Consider the following 19,951-nt stretch of genomic DNA (forward strand, 5'->3'; position numbering starts at 1 on the left):
ATTAAAGTGCTAATTAATCAATCAACAATTGTATGAATATATCCTCCGTCTCATCAAGAAGCAACTATATTCCTCATAAAGTTCCCAAGCAGAAATTACTGATCATGCTAATGATGAAATAATTAAGTCAAGTCAGCCAGGGTTCTTGGACTTTTATCAGCTGATAATCAAGGCACGATCCAATCAAACCAGCATCTTGAAGCCCCATTTAGTGTGTGCTTAAATTTTTCTAATTGAAATTAATGACACTAAAATGTGCTTAAGTTTGACTGGATTTTAAGTGTGCCAAATACTTACTGTAAACTCTAAGGAGGATGTACTTAACTAAGACAAAGAATTCTAATTGTTGAACAGGCCAACGAAAGTATGATGGCATCAGGGATTCAGTGCCATTATAACAAGATACAAAATTGAACAATGTAAGAGAAACACCAAACCTTATCCACCAATTAAACTCTTCAGAATGTGCAACAGGTAACATTTTTACTTGAAATGCAGACAAGATTATATATTTCTTAAAACCTCAGCGACAACATGGTAGAGCCAGATGCTTTAGAAGTGGCAATTATTTGCTATTATCTTCAGTCTAAATTGTTAAATTGAAAATGGCATTCAGCCAATGAATTCAGAGCTATTTCTTTGTTTATGTTGTTTTTTCTCTCCCTGGATATTTACCAAGAGCTTCTGACTTAATTATGCTACAAATACAGCAGCAACAACAACAAAAAGAATCTGAATAATTGCTCTCTTTACGTTTAAAAATAAAGAAAGGCTTCCCCTGAATCAGCAGTTTCTTATGACAGGAGGAGTTCAGTGCACAGAACAGAGCTCTTACTCTCACAAGTTGAAACCCATATTGTTCATTTAAAGGAGGATGCCGATCTGTATGCAACTTGCTGGACTTGATTTTCTAAGCCTTTACATAGACTTTAATGCACCACTGCCTAGTGGACAGCAGCCATGACAGCCTCACTGGCAGAGGTACAGAATCTTACACCAACAGTGCTAAGGGTTAGAGCCAGCCACTCTGTTGCTCTTTTAAAGCAGGGAGTATTATGTCTCAGTTAAAAACTTCCATTCCAGCAACATGCTTTGGCTAAATGTAGGTCCACTGTACAAGTCTAAAGACTGGCTCTGGTTCTCTTGAGCAAGTAAGCTGGCCAATTTGAATGAAGAAGAATTCAGTTCACAAAAATATATCCCAAACATGTTGCCTTACCTTGTTATAGTACTGCACCTGGACAGAGTGCCACTGCCCATCACTAACCCCTCCTGGAACAAAGGGGGCAACTGTCGTAGTGGTTTCCCCTGAAAGGTTGCATGAAAGAGAAAGAAAAACAGTCACCTTAAAAAGTTCCACTACACTCTCATCTTTGTAATTAACAAAAATGTTGTTTAGCAGTTGAGGGAAAACTTTTCATTCATCTTCCTGCACTTGACTGCACTGAGGGCAGGACTAGAGAGAGGGTTGCCTTTCTCCAAGTTACGCATTCATTCATTCATTCATTCATCATTGGCATCATTCTCACATCTAGAAAACAAATGCCAAGAAGGTACTGACACTTCGATTCCTTCACAAAATAAATGACAACAAAACAACTAGTTGCAGAGTATAAACTGTGTTTACTATAAACTTTGGCTTGCTATAAATTATGTTAATGCAAACAATATTAAAATTTGTTAATTACGCTCCTACAAATATAGAGGATTATACCCCCTATATCTAGTGTTCTGGTGCTTAAGAAGGTGGCAGTCCTCAAATTTTAACTAAAGAGTGAAAACACTTTTCCTAACAAAAGGTAAATATTTAGGGCAAATACAGATTGTGCAAACAGTTGTTACCCACAGAAAGAATGTGCATTTTTGTGGCTTTCTTGTTTTTCCAGGCTGGGGTCTTACAGGACTGTCAGATAAGGTGTGAGGGAACAAAGAAAACATTTTTTGCCCTAGAAAGCTCCAGGAGTTCTAACCTTGCAATTAATGGCATTGCTTCCTTTCTTTTCCGTTAAAATGTCTTTTAAAGATTGGATCCGATAAAGCAGAGAATGGCAGATTAATTGTGCATACCAGTACAACCAGCCTGGTGACTATTCACTGCTGTTCTGAGGTAAGAACAAACATCTACAGCAAAAGTACACAAGGTCCTGTCAAATTGGTCAGGCAGGGTTTGTTATGAATGACTACTCAGACAAAAGTTTCCATTAGAGAAGAATAAGGGGGGGGGGGGACATTAAAAAAACCCCGATGCATACGATAAACCACTATATTTCTAGCTGTATTCATGCAAACGTTTCCTTCAGTTTAACATACACACCTGCTCAGTTTATACAGACAGGCGTTAAACTGAAAGAGGAACACAAATACAGCCTCTTTTTAGAGGTTAGGCATTTCCTAATTTCTGCAACACTGACAAAAACAAACAATGCAGAAGTAAGGCTCCCCTTATCTCAGTCCCCCCCAAAAAGAAAAGCTACTTCCATAGTAGGAAGCATTAAAGTTTCATTCCATAACAGTCGTAAAATATATGTGCTTGTCTTTAAAACTATGACAACTTTCCAACTTCTGTTTATTTTACAACATTGGTTATTCAAACAAAGTGGAAACTGAAAGCATTTCTGTTTGCCCAAGGTAGAGCATCTGATTTTGGGCAGCCCCCACCCACGCTGTTATTCACTGCAGCCCACTACACCTCTACAAAATGTGCTCCTGGGAATTGGGCAACCCTTGGGAACAGTTTGGTAATTGGAACAAAATTCATACGTCTGGCTTGCACCACCCCTGCCTTGCACAAGAGTAAGCACTTACCACACCACTGAATTCTATGTTGTGATTTTGCCCCATGTTGTCCCTCAGAGGCTCTCATTAGCTGCAGGGTTGTCCAAATTCTACTGAACCCCAAGTAATTTCACCTCCTTCTATACTCAAGAGTTTGTACTTGTAGGTCATGGTTGCTGAGATGCTTTGTGACCTATATTTGCTCATATTACAGAATGAAATGTGAATCAGATGTAAGGCTATGTGTCACTTATTTTATTAAAGGATAGCTTAAAAATGATGCGCTGTATCTATTAGCGTAAGGATTTATGCCTGAGCGACAGGACTTCTTCTCCCTTTCCAGCCTTACCAACCTGCTCTGAAACAGATTCGGGGAGGGGACTGGGGGGCACATGGGGAGAGGAAGTCCTGTTGCATAGATGGAAATCCTTGCGCTAAGAGGACCACTTAATTGCATACAACCCAACAGCTCTTGTGTCAAGTCACCCCAAAGTAGTTGCACGTGGCAAATTGTGACCAGATGGGAATGCATAATAGCATTAAAAATAAAATTCAACCAGTTCAATGGGGCCCAGAATACTGGTATCACTTGCACCCACGCTGACTGCAAGCCCTGAAATATTGCTTTATACATTGGTTTTTCTTGCTGGATCAGAGCACTTGACTCTCCCCTGACTTACGAATTTTCCATTTTAAAGAGGAAATGTTTTCATGGATATGATTTTTCATGAAGCAGACTTATGATAAAGGCACGCAGCCATGCTGATAAAATTTAATATCTCAAAGATCTTACGTAGTATATAAGAATGTATACACAAGTATGGCAGTCCTCTTTTTCTCTGTTTCTTCTCTATAGTATTTTAGCACAAATCTTTCGGAAATAACGTCTGGCTTATGCAGACACAAAACAGGACAAGCAGCCTTCGTCTTGCATCACTATTGCTCTTTCTTAATAAAAAAGTGCTTGAGGGTGCAGACACCAACAAATAATTGATACCATCTAGACAGAAATCTTCTCTGGTTACTATATATACCATAGGTTGATTTCCAATTAGACTTAGCAGATATAGAAAGTATTGCTTTGGGCAAAATGCTTCACATCTAATTATATCTCTTGCGTGAAAGTGTAGGAGAGTGCATTTAAGGTCCAGAATACTCACACACCAAAGCTCCTATGACTCACAGAATTGATGCACAGCTTACTTAAGCCAACATATGTGCGTTTCAGCCTTTTTAGTTTTACTGAACTCAGTAGCCACCAGCATCCAGCAACTTCCTTAAAATGTGCATTTTTATGCTTCCTTCTCCATTTCTATGAAGCCCACCCCTCTACCTGACAACCCAAAAAACTATTGTCTTCAATTTTTAAAACTGTGCCCTGGCTAACAGATCCAACTCATCTTAAAGACAAGGTATGTTGCTGCTTAATGAGTGTAAAGAAAATACAAATAAGTTCCAATCAACTAAGCTTTCATCAGACATGCATAAAAGAAGTGGTAGAGACCACATACGTTTCGACAGTTAACATAATCTGCTTCCATGATCACTTTCATGAACCTAAGATCATCTTAAGTGCAACTATAATATTCCTATTGTAAACGGAGACATTCAAATGCAAAAACACCCCAAATTTATGCTTTTAAAAATCTCAGTTCCTTGTTAATACTTTGCACCAATGAACAGGAAAACTAACTGAATTTAAATTGGTAAGAATCATGGGTTACTTTATACCAGGAACGCTTACCCTTTCTCGACCCTAGCCTCCTCTGAAGGCCAGCTGTGATGATGGCCTAAGTCATTTTGGCCAGCAACTGTGCATTCAGTCTTGTGCATGCAAACACATCCACACAGACTGTACTTCAGTCCACACACTCACTACACACGGTGTGTGTGTGTGTGTGTGTGTGTGTGTGAGAGAGAGAGAGAGAGATAGAGAGAGAGAGAGAGAGAGAGAGAGAGAGATGCAGACACCCAGCAAACTCACACACACAGGGGAAGCTGAGCTGTGGCTGTGAGGAAGAGATAAAGTCCTCTGAAGAGCAAACACAGATTTTTTTTCTACCTGCAGTTCTGAGCTGGGAAAAGAACCTCTCCTCTTAGAACTGCCCTGCTGCGATGGGGAAGATAAAGTGCACTTTCTGCTCTTCAGAAAGCAAACTCCGAAAAGCAAAGATAGTGACTTTCCTCCCCGTTAACAGCACCAGACTTCTCCCTGCCTACAGCTGCAATGGAGAGAAACACCACCTGAGCGTTCTTCCTTACCTTGCAAAGGTGCCTTGGTTGTCTTCCTCTTGTGTGCCACTATTGTTAGGAGGTCTTAATGCTCAGAAAACTAGCAGGAGCATTGTCTTTTAAAAACAAAATTACTGTCCTGGAAGGCTTGGGGTGTCAAAAATCATATATTCAAAAAATATGCTAGGTATATCAGTTTGGGAAGGAAGCTGTTCTGAACCGCGGGTAGAATGGGAAGGGAGGCAATTTTTGAGGTTCTTGCTCCCCACTGCAGCCTCTAGAGGATTTGCCAACCCTCTGGAGTACTTTTTAAAAAATAAATAAAGTTTTTATTTATTTTCATGGTACAGAAGATAAATTTTGAGGAAAGAATTATTAGAACAGTAAATGCCAATAACTTGTCCTGATGAAATTACAGACTTTTACCATGTCATTGTGTTAAAAGTTTCATTTGATTACTCTGAAAGATCATGCCACATTTTTCCGTGAATGCTGGTTTGATTCCTGCCGCAGTCTGAACAATTTATGTATTCGATAAAAATTTGCCATACGTTATAAAAGGAATATGGATTGCGTTTGCCCTTTGCCGCTCTCACCTGGCATGTTAAGTTTCCTCTGGAGTAATTTTAAGCCATATGTCAACCATGTCAAAATGTTTAAACCCCAAAAATAGCTTCTTCAGTGATATCAGAATCAGAGTTCCAAAAGACTACATCTTTGCCTTATGCACATCAAGAACCAATCCAGCAGTTTTCAGTATTTCTGGCAGTTTTTTGAATTCCCTTCTTTCGTTCATTTAATTACAGTGTCTGATGCTTGTTAGTTTGGGAGCAAGTCCCATTGTGTTCCATGGGGCATACTCACAAAAAAGTGTGAATAGGATTGCAGCCTGAGGCACTGAGCACAGTGGAACTTGCTTCTGCTACACATGAATAGTGTTGCCCTACTATGCGTTTTAATTCACTTAAGTCGAAAACAGGCCTACTTTTTGCTGCACTTTCTATTTTCAGCCACTGTGTGAATGGTCTGGTACAAAATATTGGGGGCATGTGCTTCAGTTTAAGTACATGAATGCTCCCATTGACTCCTAAAGCAAATTGGGAACACTCAGTACCTTATAAAATTAGGCAGTCACAGCTCACTATTGTAGCAATGAATCCTTCAATGTAGCATATAGTTGACAATGAAAACTTCTCATTCTATTTTATAAAACCCATCATTAAGTTGTACAAAAGCATGCATAGGCTTATAATCTTATTTATTTCCCTTTTGAGCAGATCTCCAAATAGTCTAAAATCCATTTGCTTTGTGACTGTAAATCCAGTATTTGTTTCAGTGAACAGAACAACTGCAGACATTTTAGAAATACCCATACACTAATCTGTTTGAAAACCACAGGTCACAGGTTTGACCTCTCATTTATATCTATATCTGTATCTATATATTTATATCTCTATCTATCTATCTATCTATCTATCTATCTATCTATCATCTTCTACATCTCCTGCCTTTCTTCTTAATGGTTCACTGGATCAAAATCATACTTCATACTCTAACACACTATCCCCAACTCCTCCCCACTCATGGACTAGGGGTGTGTGTGTGTGTGTGTGTGTCTTGGTGGACTACTTAATGATTTTCCACCTGTAATGTGCTGTGCTAGATGCTGTAAAAGGTTCAAATATATTTTTACTGCTTCTTTCATTTATTATGTATTGCATCTTACTGTATTGCAATTTGAATTGCATAAAATCCAAACTGTAATGCAACAAAATACAGTGTTAGTAATAAATGAAGCACTCAAAATACAGTTAAAAACAATGTGAATATTTAATGTTTACCACTTCCATCTTCAAAGAAAGACATGGCGTGAACCCCCTAAATGGAGCTTGTGGACCCACAGACCACAGCTTAGGAACCCCTGCTTTAGTACATCACCAAGCATAGCCACGTAGAATTGCTGTTACGTGCTTTTTAAAAAAATCTGGATACAACTGGGTGACTCTCTCACGCTACTGAGTTACCGTCCAGTTTCACTGACACATGCACACATTCAATAAGGAGCTACTGCTGGCTTTAGCAAGCGAAAAAGACAGAAATGTCTTACCTGCAGAGAATGTCAGCTGGATCTGTTCTTCAATTATTTCAAGTGCAATAAAATCATGTTTTTCATTAAAACGCCCATTGTAGAGAAGCAGAGCATTCCTTTCCCTGGTTGCAAACCTAAAATAGGTCAGGAAGCACATGTGAAGAATTATCTACAGCACAGTTGCTCGGTAAACAAACCTCTTAAGAATTTCCAGCCACTGTGTTAACAAAGAATGGACACTTAGTATATTCCTAGCTGTAAAATGGAATCTATTTCCTTTGTAATGTACCATATACTAGCAAAATGTCTGAAACTGTATCTATGAAGAGAGCCTATGACATCACTAGAACAGTTTTCTAAATATAATACATTGGGTGGCATTTAGTGCCAGTCCTAATCAGAGTAGACTCATTGAAGTTAATGGACATGACTAATTTAGATTTACTTTGCCAATTAATTTTTTATTGAGTTTCACCAATTTTTAACAAATTAACATCAAATCCAATACACATTTAAAAGTTGAATCCCCACCCTTCTTCCATGATGTTTTTGTTCCCACCCTTTCCTGCTGCATTATATTTTTCTCCATCGATGACCCAGTCAATTCTTGTGGGGCCTGCTATAAGTGCCAATCAGCCGATCAGCAGTTACAGCCAGCCTTGCTTGTCAATGAATGAACAGGAGTGCACTTTAAGGCTCCATATTATTTCTTCTGCAGTTGTGTCTTTATCTGCATCACATCCAATGTCCCATTATGGCATCAGGTACGGAGAAGGTAGCTGTGGTTTGGGGAAAATGGAGAAGGTAGCTATGGTTTGGGGGAAATGGCTTAGCAGGCCAAATTAGGACACTGCTGACATTATTATAGTGCTTGGAATAGATGTGCAAGGTTACAAAAAATGGTGGCCACTATCACTTTCATGCTTATTGGAAGCCCAGTCCTAAATGTCTACTCAGAAGGAAGCCCCTTTGTTGTGGGTGGAACTTCTAAGAATCTGACCTTAGGACTGCAGCCTGCATCAAAGACCTGCCTAGCTGTCCTGTCCTATTTGTCATGCAACCACCCATCCCTCATCAAGGACATATTACTGGGATGTGTCCAATAAACTATTTCTTTAAAACAGTGATTGGTTGGTGGAAGGAAGGAAAGGAGAGAGAAGAGAAAGAGAAGCTCCTCAGCCTTATAGTAGGTGGCACACAGCTGACAATTAATGCAGAAAATGTGACAAGATGCTTAAGAGAAAAGAAACAGCTTGTGATGAAGAAGTAGATGATTTTAAGCTGCCTCTACTTTTTATTTAGCTATTTTTATTACATCTGCTTTTTCAGCTGTGGTATATGGCATACATAACCTACAGCCTTCATGCAATTTTGGAACTAGTTAACTTGCAACACAGTTTGTGGGCATGAGGGTTATTTTAAAAACACAAAGTGAAATCAAGTGGTGAACTTCATTAGATACGTCTTCAGCTCTTTGCCATGGTTTGGCTTCGTGTGTGAACCAGGTCAGTGAGTGGAAATTTTCACTAGAAAGGAAGCAAACTTACATGAGAGAAACAGTGAAATGGAAGCGCTGCCTTAATCCTTTGAAAGTGACAAATGACTCTGGGGGAAAGCTCCTTGTGGTCATCTCGCAGTAAGGTCTCTCATATTCGCCAGCAGGGCATTCGCATTTGAAGCCTCCTATGAGCAGATCGACACACCTCCCACCATTCTTGCACACTCCCGGAGCGCAGCGCCCAGAGCGAGCGTTCACTTCGCAGTACTCTCCTAAAGAAACACAACACAATAAAAAATCCATCCGGTGTGAGGAGATAATAATATGCCTCCAAAACCTTTAGTAGTTCAAAAGCATTTCAAGTAGTGATTGATGAACTTCAGCGGAATAAACTATCATCTGAAATAGGCTATGTATTTATGTCTAATTCCATAAAACAAAGTTGCCCACCCTAGCCTTGTGAGTTAGCTGTTAAGTGCCATGGTCTGCTCTTGCACCTCTGACAGAAGACCCCTCCATGCTCTCCCATTACACCAGGCCAGATGTTTCATTCTTATGAAAGTAATTGACACTGTTGCAGAGGAAAGAGCTTCTATTGCATGATTGTGGTGGTGGAATTAAACAGTCAAAAGGACTATTAAAATGTCATTAAAAATACACTAACATCAAAAGCATTTCCACCCACACTACAAGGATAGCACCATATCTTGCTGTCTGATCAGAGCCAGTCCTTCTGTTACCTAGTAATCACAACGAAGTCTCTCAGGCTACAGTGCTTTTGCATGTTCGAACTGTTGAGAACAGCACAAACCTAAATAAATGGCTAAGTATGGTCTTGCCCTATTGAAACTGGAAGAGAGTATCTACCAATAAAGCCCTGACTTCTGTCTGGAGTGACATCTTACAGGGCCGATGAAAGGGCAATTGACAACAAACAAACAGGGCATTGACATGCACATATGTACTTGCAGAAACACTACAGAATCAAGTAAACAAGAGAACAGGCAGCTGTTTGTATGGTCTGTAATCTTTAAATCACTGCCATTCTTATGGGTAGATAAAAATAGCCCTCGAGTTATTAAATAATAGCACATTCTTGAATGTAAATTTTTAATAACTACTTGGGTGATCCCTGAACATTTCACTAAGGTCAAGAATGTCTCCTGGCAAGTCAACAGACCTGTTTGCTCATTCTATTGTTTGTCCTCTGTTCCTGTTTGAAACAGTGGTTGCCTTCATATTTAAAAGACCCTCTTTCACTTTCACTCACATCTGAAATCAAGACTGCAAATTTAAGATGTTAGCAACACAGGAGGCGAAGCATAGGAATTCATGGTGGGCTGGAGTGATATTTGTCTTCGGTAAAGGGATGTATGACATAAAGGGGCTATAATGAAATACTAAGAAATAACAATAGAGTGCCAGACCTTATTTGCTCAAGGTCTGTTTATGCAGTCATTTATCCTGGGACACCAACTCCTGGACTTGACTGAACTTCTAATTTGTTTACACCTTCAAAATGTGAATGTGATTCTGAAGAAATCTGAATGACTGAACAATGCCTAGTTATCTTGAGGGCTCTTGACCCTTCTCTTCTTCATAAAAAAGCCAAGTGATCTTGTAAACAATCCTGTGAATGGGATGGAGGGGGTGGAAGAGTACTGAGTTTGCTAGAGATGCAAAGTGAACTGTGAAAGGCCCACAGAGTAATGGGTTTCTTCCATTGTATAGGGGAGGACTACTGACTCAGATTAACAACCCAGACAGAACCTGTGAATTCACACTCCTGTAAAAACACCTCTTCTCATACTTGTTATCTCCATATGAATAGTAAGAAATAAGATCATCTTTTATCTCTGTGTTGGTTTACATGTGTACCTGGCATGTAAGTGGGACACAGTTGCAAGACATAGGCTTCTTCACTTCCCCCAAAACACACAGAACTTTTAGCATGATCTGAACTGAGGTCCACATGGCTATGCCTCTCATGGGACCTTTTAATTCCTTGAACGTTTAAGCAGGATCTATTCATATACGAATTTGCATACACATGCTCTGGTACGCAAAAGGTTCTGAGCTTCTGAGCCACACATCCATCATATGTTGAGCCCATGTGTGAATCAGCTCTGCCTCACACACATTAATATAGTGTTTGCTTTCTGCACACCAATATTTTGACAAAGTCTAGAAAAATGTGACAGCAATTAAACCTAAAAGCTAGTGCAGTTGTAGTGCTTATTTTAGAATGTTGGGCTAGTATTTGGGAGACCAGAGTTAGAATTCTTTGAGCTATCTCTCAGCCTAACCTACCAAACAAGGTTGTTGTCAGAACAAACAGAGAGGAGGAGAAATACATACCCTACTGTGAACTCTTTGGAAGAAAGGTTGGATATAAATGTAACAATATATTAACTTAAATTAATAAAAAGGCTGCATTGATTCAAAAATTCAAAAGGAATTGTTTCTACATAAGCATGTTTATATCAGATTGTCTTGTATGATTTGTGCTCATACTGTATTGTGATGGCCATTGGCTATAAACAATAAAATCTACTGCCATCAGATTGTAAAAGTTGCAAATAAAAGTTTTGGAAGGTTATGTGTCACTTTGATGGTAAGCCACTGCTGCAGAGGTGCTATTCTTGTGCTATACACAGATAAGCCAGTGAAAATGCTTAGGATTGGGATGCTAATGCTTACGCTGTGCAAATATTTAAATGTGTGAACTGGAGAAAGTGTGGTATGATGCTTCATGTCACTTTGTCTCATCAAGGAGGACACTTGTCAGAATTGGAAGCTCTGCATTTCTCACAATAAATATAAACTAATTTTGGGGTAAGACAACAAAAATGGGGTAATATAAGAGTGACAGCAGCAATTGGGAAGACAGGCCAGGAAGATATAAATGCGGCATTCCATGCATATTGTTCCAGCAGAAAGAGAGCTCTCACTACTCCCTCAGATTTCACAGAGGAGCCATGCTAGACTCAGGCATTTCACTTCTAGAAGATACTGCAGTGACTAGCAACATTGTGCCTGTTGAACAGTTCAAGAGAACTCAAAAGCTTTTGTGCCTTTTGGTTGGTCCTAATAAAGTCATTACCCAACTGTTTTTCTGCTTATGTACCAGAACAGCTTCCCTGATTTTTTATAATGCTAATAAAGTAAGCATAGTTTACCCTTTTTAATACAACCAGGGTTTAAAAACTATAGGCGGAGATGGAATAGCTGTTTTCTCCTCCTCTTCCTCCTCCTCCCCTACAGTCTCTCTGTCTCTGTCTGTCTGTCTGTCTCTCTCTCTCTCTCTCTCTCACACACACACACAATTTGGGATCCCTCTTTTCTTTTTAATTTGGATTTAAAAAAATAATTTAAAGAGGAAAGAAACAATGTATTTGGGATTACAAGTTATTTAGGGCACATCTGCTAACTGCAACAAAAACAATTCCCCCGTCAGCAGAAAATGCAAACACATTCTCAAGATTATATACTTAATTTCCATTGTTTACAAAAGGCTGTCCAGTGTCCTTAATCCATGATGTCAACAGAGGCTGTACAGCAAGCCTAAGAGCTGGCTTTATTTATTTACGAACTTACTTATAGGTTCCTGAACTATTCATGGAAATAAGTACATCATTTTTATCTGATTGGTCGTTAAATGTTCTTACAACCAAGCCTGGATAAATAAAAATGTAAAGTATGAATAGTTAAAAAACAAGTAGGGGATCTGAAGAGAAAGGAAGAGGGGAATAACAGTTTGCCCAGAAGCTTAAATTTACCCATTTAAGCCTTGCTGAATATACTGTAATCCAGGTTTCAGTTATTTGCAGACACACCTCCATACACCTGACAAATACAAAATTAGTTTGCCTCAAGCCAGGAATTCAGTATGATAATACCCTTTGTTAATTTAGCCTCTGGCTGTGTTGTGCTGATGGGGTGGGACTCGGGGCCTTGCCATGCAATGTTCTAACTGAGGGCTATCTCTTCCAGATACTCAGTTAAAGGTGCTATCCTACACTTGCCTACTCAAAAGAAAGGTGCACTGAATTCAGTGTGACCTCCTACCAGTGTGTGTAGTGTGTCCAGAACTGCATAAGAGTGCAAAAAAAAAAAAACACCACTTCATGACATAAACAATAATAATAAAGCAGACCGTGGTTAGTTGAATTCAGTATCCGCAAACAGTAACATGCAGATTTGAGCTACAGTCAATAACTCTGAATGTTAGCAAATCCCCAGTTTGCATTATACCGTATTGAGATATAAGGAGCAATCAGTAAGTCAGTTACTTTGAATCAATACCCTGCTAACTCTCAGGGTTTAACACAGGACAAACATGTTTAAGATACACACATAAATATTAGAGTTGTTTTCAGCACCATGGGTGATACCCAATGCTGGTGATATCAGTGGGTCTACTTTGAGTATGACTGATACTGGGGAAAGAACATAGCTCATTGGCAGAGCATCTGCTTTGAATGTAGAAGGTCCCAATTTCAATCCCTAGCATCTCCAGGTAAGACAGATACAGACTTCTGTCTGAAACCTTAGAGACCTGCTTCTGGTCAATGTAAACAATACTGGGCTAAATGGACCAAGGGTCTGAGTGGCGAAGACTGCCAGGTTACCTTGTATTCGCCATCTTGAGCTCATGGTGGAAGAAATGCATGATATAAAGTTATACATGATAATAATTAGATAACAGGGCAGTTTCCCATGTTATCAACCAGAGACTTAACTATGCTGAGGATAGCAACAGTGTGAGTTTTTAGTATCAGGAGGAACTGGCAATAGTTGCAGCTATTATAATTTATCAGCCTATCAAAAATGCCAGCTGAGAGCAGCAGGGGCGAGCATTCAATCTGTCTGCCAGAAAAAGGGAATTGGCAGACAGGAGCAGCCACTGTCCAGGAGAGCGAATATATGCATCTGCTTGTGGTGGTCTTAGCTGCTCTTGCCAGTTGCTCACTGCCCACTGCCCACTCGGAGCAGCAGATGCATTCAGTTACCTTCGCTCTCTAGAGTGAGTACGTAGTAGGCAACTGGCAAGAACAGTGGGGAGAGCCAAATGTTTTGCATCAATTAAAAAAACCCCCTAAGTGATTCAAGAAATTCACATATAGAGATTTTATATCACCTGGGAGAACATCTCCCTGTCTGTGCTCTGCGTCCTTATAATTTTGTATTCAAAAATACATAACAGAGAGATTAAAGCCCAAAATTTCACGTACAAAAATGTATCTACTTTTAATACAATTAAATCTGCTTTATACTCTTTGCGAACATGCTTTTTATTTTCTTATTTTTTGCTGATAACATTCTGAGTATCTGCTGTTGGGTTATTTGCTTTTGAATGGGAGGATAGCTCTGGTGGTGTAATAAATCTAATATTTTGTTTTAATCCTTAAATATATATTATAAATCCAATCATGTTAGAATGTCCAGTTACATATGTATATGTAATTTATGATAAATAAATAAATTTTTAAATTTAAAAATAGAAATAACATTCTTAGTCAAAAAGGAAAAAAAAACCCCAGACCCAGCAGAATTGATTCTTTGGCATGGTAGCAATTTGATTAATTATTTAGCATCTTGTTACCATGCTAGTTCAGCGCTAATGAGAAGCCTTATTGCAAAGGGAAGTGCGTGACTAGGCTGCCAGTTGGGATTCAACATCATGCTGATCAAGCAACCTAAAGGCAATAATTCATAATACTTGTATTTGTGAGCAATTAATCACAAGCAGTTATACCAAATTCAAATCAGAAAAGACCTGCACTATACCTTCCTTTAATATTTCTCCATTTTGCGCACACAGCCCTGAAGTCCCATTATGAATAACAATAGAAAGTTATACTTGGAGGGGAAGAGTTTATGCACAGCCTTAAAGGGAGAAAATAATAATCAGAGACTTGTGCAACTCAAATAAAACTCCCCCTGGGAAGGCAAAGGCACAGGTTTTGCATACCTTGGAAAACAGGAACAAAGGAAGTTGCCTTATACTGAGTTAGGACATTGGTCCATCTAGCTCAGTATTGTACCTCTGGGTGCTTCTCCTTAGCTGTAATTTCAGTGAGCCAGAGGGCATTCTGTGTAATACTCTGCCACTTTCATGATATAACAGGTTTCCGGAGAGCCAGTAATGGAAATACAGTAATATTGCTAATAAAGATGCCTAGAGGTCAGGAAAAAGGGAGGCACATAGCCACACTTGCCAGGGGGCAATGATCTGTGTGCCCTCTCCAAGGGAGCTGTGGAGGGTGGCAACATGAGAACAGCCCTTTTCAGTGGCAGCCCCCTGTTGTGAAATGTTCTCCCCAGGGAGGCGTGCATGGCATCGTCACTGACTGCGTTTAGGAGCCAGGCAAAGTCGGTGCTTTTCAGCCAGGCTTTTGGAATTAACTTGGAGGGATTTAGATACTGTGGACTCCAGGATCCGTTAGACCACCTTTTATGTAAATGAAAGTTTGCCATTTTTATTTTGTTTTGCATTGGTTTTAAGTTTTGTATTACATTGCAAATTGTTCTAAGCTTACTTTTAATTTTAAAAAGTGACTAATCAGTCCAGTATTATTAGTGCAACGGTCAAGAATAAATGAGGAAATACAGAAGAAACTTCTAATGTTGTGTCTCTAAACAGGTCCCAAGCATCTGGGGTGATTTGACCCTCTTGACTTTGCCATTCAGTTTCTTTTTTACCAATCCCTTCATTTTTGGGAAGTTTCTTCTACTGTTAACTCTCCATATTGTTGCTAGGAGATAATAAGTTAATTTATTTTCTTCTTTAAAGTGTGGGTGACTATTTGCTTTTGCAAAGCAATGGAAAGGTATTCCACATCCACTGGAAACAAACAAAACAATGTATGAAGACTGGCATTTATGCAATTAACTAGTATCCCCAGTTTGATGCTGATAAGCATGAATATGGGAACTGGCCCTCAATCGTCTAGGTTTTTTTATCAGTATTATTGTAATAGTGCTGCTTTTTTTATCAGGTGAAGAAGCATCTTATGACCTCAGGGCTAAAAATTTTCATACTCTCAAAATACCACCCAAAACTATGGACATACCCTCAACAGGAGTTATTTCTCCAGTCCATGATGGAATCACCTATATGATGAAGGTGACAAGGTGAACTTCTGGGTTCATGGGTGGATGGGGAAAGGAGGATTTAGTGATTACACTGATGTTAGGCATATCACTTTCAATTGCAAAGCTTCCTTAATGCCAGCACTTTAAAATGCCTTTGTAACATCAGAAATCCTGTCAGACCATTTTAAAGCCTAATTAAAAAGAACAAACTAGAATGTTGAATCTCCAGAAGGGGTTTCGAAAGAAGACAGATCAGGACTTTGATCTGTTGAAACATTTCCACAGGCAAAAAGCAACAGATGCCAAGAGGGGAGGGGGAATACTCAAGGTTTTCAGTGGTGAGTGTGCATTGCACCCCGGGCTGGTTGAACAGGTCAACTGAATAGTGCTGAATTCTGTAGATGAACACCAACAGAGACATCTCAGTAATCAGTAACCGAGACAGAATGTCTAGAGGAGGGCAACCAAAATGGTCAAATGCCTGGAAACGATGCCTTATGAGGAACGGCTAAGGGAGCTGGGCATGTTTAGCCTGGAGAAGGGGAGGCTAAGGGGTGATATGATAGCCATGTTCAAATATATAAAAGGATGTCACATAGAGGAGGGAGAAAGGTTGTTTTCTGCTGCTCCAGAGAAGCGGACACGGAGCAATGGATCCAAACTACAAGAAAGAAGATTCCACCTAAACATTAGGAAGAACTTCCTGACAGTAAGAGCTGTTCGACAGTGGAATTTGCTGCCAAGGAGTGTGGTGGAGTCTCCTTCTTTGGAGGTCTTTAAGCAGAGGCTTGACAACCATATGTCAGGAGTGCTCTGATGGTGTTTCCTGCTTGGCAGGGGGTTGGACTCGATGGCCCTTGTGGTCTCTTCCAACTCTATGATTCTATGATTCTATGATCTGCAAATCTAATGGTCAGTGCTCTGTGACAGTGCAGGAAAGTCGGAATTGACTTTTAGAAACCTCATGGCAGAATGAAGTTAACCCCAGAGGTGATTTATGGCACTTTGACTTGGGTAAAACAGTCAACAGTAAATCAGTAATGTCAAAACCAAGAAATGAACCAAGTACTCAATACTACAATTAATTTAACAGTTTTCTCTCCCGCTAACAAGAAACCGTCTCTCATCAAACTATTAAATTAACCAACTGTGTGTACACAAATTGATGTTTTCAACACATAAAAGGCTAATCTGCACTACTGGATGAAACAGATTATCTGGATCCATTTCAATCTGGATTCTGACCCACATTTGGAATTGCTTGCTGGCTCTGATGGATGGCCTAAATTGAGAGATAGATGAAGGTATATAACCCTGCTTATTTTGTTGGATATCTCTTGAGGATTTAATACCAACTAACCATGGTATTTAATACCAACTAACCCGCGGGACGCGGGTGGCGCTGTGGGTAAATCCTCAGCGCCTGGGGCTTGCCGATCGCATGGTTGGCGATTTGAATCCCCGCGGCGGGGTGAGCTCCCGTCTGCAGTCCCAGCTCCTGCCCACCTAGCAGTTCGAAAGCACCCCTAAAGTGCAAGTAGATAAATAGGTACTGCTTTCTAGCGGGAAGGTAAACGGCGTTTCCATGTGCTGCGCTGGTGCCGGCTCACCAGAGTAGCTTTATCACGCTGGCCACGTGACCCGGACAGCGCTGGCCCCCGGCCTCTTAAGCGAGATGGGCGCGCAACCCCAGAGTCGGACACGACTGGCCCGTACGGGCAGGGGTACCTTTACCTTTTACCTTAACCATGGTATTCTCCCACATAGGGTCTTTGAGTTGAGGGATCAAGGGCATCATTTTTCAGTGGCTCTGCTCCTACCTAGAGGGCCAGTTCCAGAGGAGGTATTGTGCTACTGTATTTCAGCCCAGTAGCATCTATGTTATGGGGTCCCACATGGATCAATTTTGTTACTTATGTTCAACATTTACATAAAGTTAATGAAGTATATTATAAGAGGATATGTAATTGGATGGCATCAATATGCCAATGACACTCAGCTCTACCTATATTTCCCAGCTATCTCAGGCAAAGCAGAAGTGCTGATCCAGTGCTTGGGAAAAGCAATGGATTGGATGAGGGTTAATAAATTTAAAATTAATCCTGACAAAACGGGTGCTGTTTTTGGATGGTTCATCTGCACAGGAAGGAACCTGCCTTCTCCTTAAAATATCAGATGTGCAGTCTGTGGGTGCTATTTGGTTAATCTTTACCACCTGCACATATTGGGTGATATGCCCAATAGTAAATCCACTGTTATCTATAGATATATATTTTAAAAATTAAAGGCTGTATTTTAAAATAGTGTTGCTATCTCAAGCCCTTGGAATTAGAGTGTGTTAAAAACAAATATAAATAAGTACACTTTAGTCTTACTTTACTGTTGTGTAGCATAAAACAATCTTCAGAAAAGAAGGGAATGCTTAAGAACATAAGATGAGGCTGCTGAATCAAGTCAATGGCCCCTATAGACAAGCATCTTGTTCTCACAGTGGCCTGTGGAAAGCCTGCAAGCTGGACTTGGGAGCAACAGCATTCTGCCCACCCACAGTCCCCACAACTGGTATTCAGAGGCATAGTGCCTTTGCCAGTGGAGGAAGAACATAGTCCAGATTCCCAGACACAATGAACAAATGCTCTGCTTGACCTGCTAATCAAACACATAGAAACTGTAAAGAAAAGAAGTGTTTTAACTTGCAGAAGTGGGTGAAAGCTTGCTACTGACCAGCTCAGTAACTGAAATATAACTTAATCATACACTGCACAAGAATGATTAATTTTTGCATTATTGTGTTTTGCAATTCTCCTGAATGTAGTACATTGTGCAACTGGCAAAATTAATCTCTCCGCCTTGAAGACTCCAGGGCATTACTTCTCACGATTATAGAAAGAGACAGAGGAAAGCCTTCTAATGACTCCAGTGCTTGAATAAAAACACTGTTACACAGGCACAAGCAAGTTCACATGACCACTGTACAGATGCCGGTTGGGTTTTCTTTCCTTTCTTTGAGCACAAGCCAAAATTTCCACCCCACTGTTTGATCCACTTTGGAAAGGTTTGCAAGAGCAGCATGCAAAATAGCAATTTTTGTGACCAACAAACAGCTCCAGTGCGCAGAATGCATCTAACCCCTGCCCCCCTGCTGTAGTAAGTAGGGATTTAATTTTTTCTCACAAAAGGAGGCGGAACAGCTAAGGAACTTGTGGAAAAACAGATACAGAGGCTCCATACTGCAACAGAAACTTTTTTGATTCCCTGGGCAGTGACTAATTTGGCATGTTTCTTTTACTTGCATTTAGTAAACAAAGTAAAAAAAAAAGTTTGAACTGTCTTGCTTGCCTAATACGGTATTTGCAATTGACATCCATCGTTACAAATGAATGTTAAGAAAAGGGGGGGGGAAATCAATGGGAAAATTAGAAGCTGGAAAATGTTCTGCCCACATTACTGCTGGAAACCCTAACTCTTGGACTGACATGCTGATTTTAGTACTAGATAGTGATTTTACAAAATGTGAACATAAAATCTGTTCTCTTGCTGCTTTATGTCCAAGACATATGCTTCCTACATATGTAGGAACGGGACACTTGGGAATCTACTTTATATTCTCTAGTCTATGACATGTTGTGTTTCTTCCTTACCACAAGCATCTTCATAGCCTGAGATTGTTGTAGGCAGGTATTCAAGCAAGTGAATGTACGTTTTTGGCCAAATGAAATTAAGTTGCTCCAGATCTGATTTAAACCCACAAATATTATGTCTCCTTATCACTCACCTCCCTGCATCACAGGAAGTACAGTCTGTCCCAGGTAATTATAATTGGTGGGTATTTCCATTTCAAAAATAGCTCATAAAAGCTCTGTGTAGCTGACTATTTGAAACAGAAGACTCCTGAAGACAGAGAAACTTTCATCATGTATAAATTACATCTAAACAAATGAAAAGCTTCAAAGTATTGTGGGAGAAATGAGAATGGGAGGGGAAAAGAAGCCTCTTCATTGGGATGTAATTGCCTTTTGGAGGAAATCAAGGTGTTTGGGGATAGAAGTATATCTGTAATATAATCTAAGCAAACAGATGAAAGATTTTGTGCTATTTTCTTGTAATTATTTTTCCAAGCATAGGGTTAAGTGGATTTTGAGAGCTTCCAGAGTACACTGCATTTCCTTGAGGATTACCAGTACCACAAGGGTAGTCTAGCCTTTTAAGTCTAGGATAAGATTTTCAAAAAGACAGCATCAGAAGGTTCCAGTGTGCAC

At 39.8% G+C, this 19,951-nt stretch overlaps 1 protein-coding gene across 3 annotated transcripts in view; it reads right to left on the reverse strand.

Annotated features, from left to right (window-relative positions):
- The window catches only part of CELSR1 (cadherin EGF LAG seven-pass G-type receptor 1), a 149,957-nt gene that overhangs the window by 68,438 nt on the left and 61,568 nt on the right, over window positions 1-19,951 (reverse strand). For all 3 annotated transcript variants that reach the window (XM_053406111.1, XM_053406110.1, XM_053406109.1), the window contains exons 3-5: window positions 8,644-8,866; window positions 7,115-7,230; window positions 1,220-1,308 (exon numbers count right to left, since the gene is read on the reverse strand). In XM_053406111.1, coding sequence (XP_053262086.1) covers window positions 1,220-1,308; window positions 7,115-7,230; window positions 8,644-8,866 — 428 coding nt within the window. The remainder of the gene's footprint in view (window positions 1-1,219; window positions 1,309-7,114; window positions 7,231-8,643; window positions 8,867-19,951) is intronic.

Source organism: Podarcis raffonei, chromosome 10 (genome assembly GCF_027172205.1).
Source record: "Podarcis raffonei isolate rPodRaf1 chromosome 10, rPodRaf1.pri, whole genome shotgun sequence".
NCBI lineage: Eukaryota > Metazoa > Chordata > Lepidosauria > Squamata > Lacertidae > Podarcis > Podarcis raffonei.